Source organism: Xiphophorus hellerii, chromosome 4, assembly GCF_003331165.1.
Source record: "Xiphophorus hellerii strain 12219 chromosome 4, Xiphophorus_hellerii-4.1, whole genome shotgun sequence".
NCBI classification, from domain to species: domain Eukaryota; kingdom Metazoa; phylum Chordata; class Actinopteri; order Cyprinodontiformes; family Poeciliidae; genus Xiphophorus; species Xiphophorus hellerii.
The window spans coordinates 3184171-3188091 of NC_045675.1; the positions used below are offsets into that span (position 1 = coordinate 3184171).

At 33.8% G+C, this 3921-nt stretch overlaps 1 protein-coding gene across 2 annotated transcripts; it reads left to right on the plus strand.

The window, feature by feature from the left end:
• LOC116718899 (troponin I, fast skeletal muscle-like) lies at window positions 1-3605 on the plus strand. Of its 2 annotated transcripts, none has more exons than XM_032561179.1 (6): window positions 1-216; window positions 310-346; window positions 1930-2058; window positions 2898-2966; window positions 3193-3369; window positions 3452-3605. In XM_032561179.1, exons 1-6 carry the CDS (start codon window positions 209-211, stop codon window positions 3536-3538), a joined length of 507 nt encoding a protein of 168 aa, XP_032417070.1. In that variant the 5' UTR covers window positions 1-208; the 3' UTR covers window positions 3539-3605. The 2 variants fall into 2 exon arrangements, with proteins under 2 accessions (XP_032417070.1, XP_032417069.1); XM_032561178.1 differs by having other exon boundaries at window positions 7-216; window positions 2898-2987.
• Window positions 3606-3921: the final 316 nt, after the last annotated feature.

Genomic DNA, 3921 nt, shown 5'->3' on the forward strand with positions numbered 1-3921 from the left:
GAAGAAATTCCTCAAATGTTTCTTTCAGGCTCAGCTGCTGCAGTCAAACTTTGGGCCTTGATTTCAGACAACTGGCTCTGTCTCATCTCAAACACACACACACACACACACACTGAACCCAACGTCTATAAAGACACCAGAAACCCGTGGAGGTTTAATTCATCTCTTTTCACCCACAAACAGCAGGAAGGAATCAGCTGCAGGGAAGATGGCTGAGTAAGTCTCTGTTTAAGGATGACTGTCTTTGATTTAAAATAAAGCCCCGAGAATCTGTTCCAAGGCTTCACATTATCCGTTTTGTTTTGAAAGGAAGAAGATGTCGCTGAGCCGCAGAAATCATCTCAAGGTATTTCTAATGTTGGTGTTAATCTGCCTGATCCCCAGAGGTTTGAAATTATTTTACTTCTAGGATGCAAATAGTGAATCAAACCAACATCTAAAGGTCAGAAATATTAATTTATACAAACTGATGCCTTTTGGACACCTCTGATTAGTGTGTATGCTTGCAGTCAGTTGCTGCTACTTATTTTGTGTAATGCACCTTTAGCCTGACTGCCACCTTTGCATTTATGTACCACTCATACTTCATCATGGGAATAAAGAATCCTTTCAGAATTCTGGTTTTTACTTTATTTTAATTCATAATTAAATATTTCTACTACCGTGTATTATGGCCATTGTAGGGAGAGAAAAAGGAGTAAGTTTCAGAAAACTTTTGACCTTAGAAATGCAGAAATTTACAAGTTTTCCCAGAAAATATCTGAGATTAATGTAAAAAAATTCTGATTTCTGACTCACAAATTTTCTTCCTTTGAAACTCCTAAGTTTCTCCTAAAAAACATTCTGAGACTGATCTCAAAATATCTGAGTCTTTTTCCACACACTTCCAACTTTTAAAACTCAGACATTTTAGGTTTTAGGTTTTTTCTATAAAATTTCTGAAATTAATCTGAAACATTCTGAGTTTGTTCTCACAATTTTTTACTTTTGAAACACAGAAATTTCGGAGTTTTTCCTAGAAAATATCTGAGGTTCTAATCTAAAAATGTCTGAGTTTTTCCTCACTATTATTTTACTATTTGGAACTCAGAAATTTTCTTTTTTTTATTTATTAGTATCAATATCTCTGAGATTCTTGGTGGAAGTTTACTACTTTTTTTTCTATTTACAATGGCTCAAATATCGTATGTTTCAGACCATCAAACAACTTTTCACGTTAGAGAAGAGAGTAAATTCAAGAAACAGTATCCACAAGAGGATTTTTAAAGGCAATTAAAATATCTATTAACCATCCTGATCAAATTATAAAAAACAATTACCTCCACAAAATGTTATAAAAAAACAGAAAACAAGAAACAGAGTAATCTTCCCATTAAAAGTTAGACTACTAAAATTACTCCAAAAGTGCATCAACTCTGAAAAACTAACAATTGAAGCAGTTTTTGTCTACATCTGAAAATTTTGCAAAAATACAATTCTTTTACTTGCCATCCATCTGCAGAGCAATTTTCTTAACAAAAATTTAACTTGAAGTTGTAGGTATTATATATTTACTGCAGCGCGCCACAGTAAAGGGAAAAATAAAGCAGAGAAATAGTTGAAAAACAGTACAAAACCTCATATTCTTCTTTTTTCTCGCTCTCTGTGTCGACTACGCTACATGCAGCCCCGTTGCCATGACAACACGGTACTTTTTAAATATTAAGGTTAGGTTAAACCCTTATTAACCATTATTTTAATTGTTAGATGAAATCATCATTAAAATTTCTCAGGATGTCTGAGACAAATTCTGTTTAATGATCTGAAATATTCCAGTTCGACATTAAAGCAAATAGAGAAGAAACCTAAATGGGAATTTTTGACCTCTCTGTAAATAAGTGAACGGGTGTCTGGACAATTTTAGCTGCATATTTCCATTTCTCCTGTCAGAGTCTGCTGCTCCAGATTGGCAAAGAAATGCTGGAGGAGGAGGCCCGGCAGGCCGAGGAGGAGAAAATGGCGTACATAAGGGAGAACTGCCCCACCCTCTCCTTCCCACAATGCACCCTGGAGCTTCAGGTAAACAAATTGGATATGTTATTTCGCTTACAGCTGCAGTCATTAATATAGTTGCGCAAATCTTGTAATCCAGATCGGATGCATACATTTCTTGAAACGGATGACAGATTTTTGTGTAATTTTTCAAAGTGGTCCAGTTTTTCTGATGCTCTTTAAGCATTTCTCTGTGACTGATTGCATTTTCAGTCATTTTCAACCATTTTCAGGATATATTTTTTTTAGCCCATTAACTCTGAATAGTTCTGAATAAATGTTGAAAAACAATTAAAACATTTAAAAAGTTTAAGTAATTTGTTGCCTTTTTACTTAAGGTGAATTGAAATAAATAAATAAAAAATATATATATTTTGAAATTTTTTTTTTCAAAATAAAATTGTGAAATACCTGTACCTTCTTCTTTTATCTGTATCTGTAAATAATTTCCGACTTTCTACACCTCATACACATTAGCTAAATACACTAAAGCAAGTTAAAGTAGCTAAATAAGCCAATTGAACTTGCATTAGCGGCTTATTAGCCAAATAAGCTAATGCAACTGGTATTAATCTAAATTCCCAACATGCTGTGAATGTCAAAATAAAGATAATTGTTAAATCTTGCTAAAAAGTTGGATTTAGGCATTAAAAGTGCCTAACCTGTGACAATTAAAGAAATAATCAGCACATTTTTCATGAATTTAACACCAAATAGTTGAAGACAACCCTAATCCTGTTTGTGCTTATTAACCAATATTTGTATTGCTGTTACTAGATATCTAAACAAGCTGTGGCATAAATTATTCAGAGGATTGATCTTCTTACTTTTGGACCATAAAGCTCACTGTTGCTCTGTTTCACCAGGAGCTGTGTCGGCAACTTCACAAGCAGATCGATTTGGTGGATGAGGAACGATATGACATGGAGACGAAAGTAAAGAAATGCAACAAAGAGGTTTTTCTATTTAATAAACAAATTTTTCTATATTAATGTTTCTTCATTTTTTTTGAAAAAATATATTTTTAATCATTTAGATTGTTAGATTTAACATCATAATGCAATAAAATGGTCAAACAGGATCATTTAGATGCCTACATTTTGGTTTAAAAGGTCCATCTGGAATGATTGTCAACACCTGACTGAGTATTATCTATGTCAGATCGATGACCTGAAGATGAAGGTCCAGGATCTGAACGGCAGGTTTAAGAAGCCCACTCTGAGGAGGGTCAGGATGTCGGCTGATGCCATGTTGGCTGCCCTGCTGGGCTCCAAACATAAAGTGTCCCTAGACCTGAGAGCCAACCTGAAGCAGGTGAAAAAGGAGCTGAAAGAGGAGGTGAGTGCAGCAGATGCTAGCAGCTTCAACAGAAAGACTGTTTATGACAGAACTATGAAAGCTGTGTTTATGTTGTTGTCAGGAGAAGCAGACAGGCGACTGGAGGAAGAATATCGAAGATAAAGCTGGGATGGATGGTAGAAAGAAGATGTTTGAGGCAGAGGCTTAAATAATATTGACCTCTATGTTTTTTAAAAAGGTAACACATTACAATAAAGACTTAATTGTACAACTAATTTGATTGATCTTTTAGTTTTTTTTTTTAAAATTCAATAATAAATTGTTATTCATTTTAGTCATCAAACAACATAGCTATGGATTCTTATTATTCAGAATCCTTTATGGCAATCAGTCAATCAACTTTATTTATAACATTAGGTAGATTTGGTGAAGTAAGTCAGCTTTCATTACGTCTGGCAAGTAACAAGTGTCAATACCAAAACAAATGTGTGTGCATTGTTTCCTGTAAAAGTAAAGTATAAAAAATAATTTTATCAAATCAAAGCTAAATATTCTAATAGTAGAGTTGAAAAACTACAACATAATATAAAA

Bases quoted from the DNA above. Each gene is read 5' to 3' on its own strand.
- LOC116718899 (XM_032561178.1), top strand. The intron at 2,059-2,897 runs GTAAACAAATTG...CTGTTTCACCAG, and splicing joins AATGCACCCTGGAGCTTCAG to GAGCTGTGTCGGCAACTTCA. The intron at 2,988-3,192 runs GTTTTTCTATTT...TATCTATGTCAG, and splicing joins TAAAGAAATGCAACAAAGAG to ATCGATGACCTGAAGATGAA.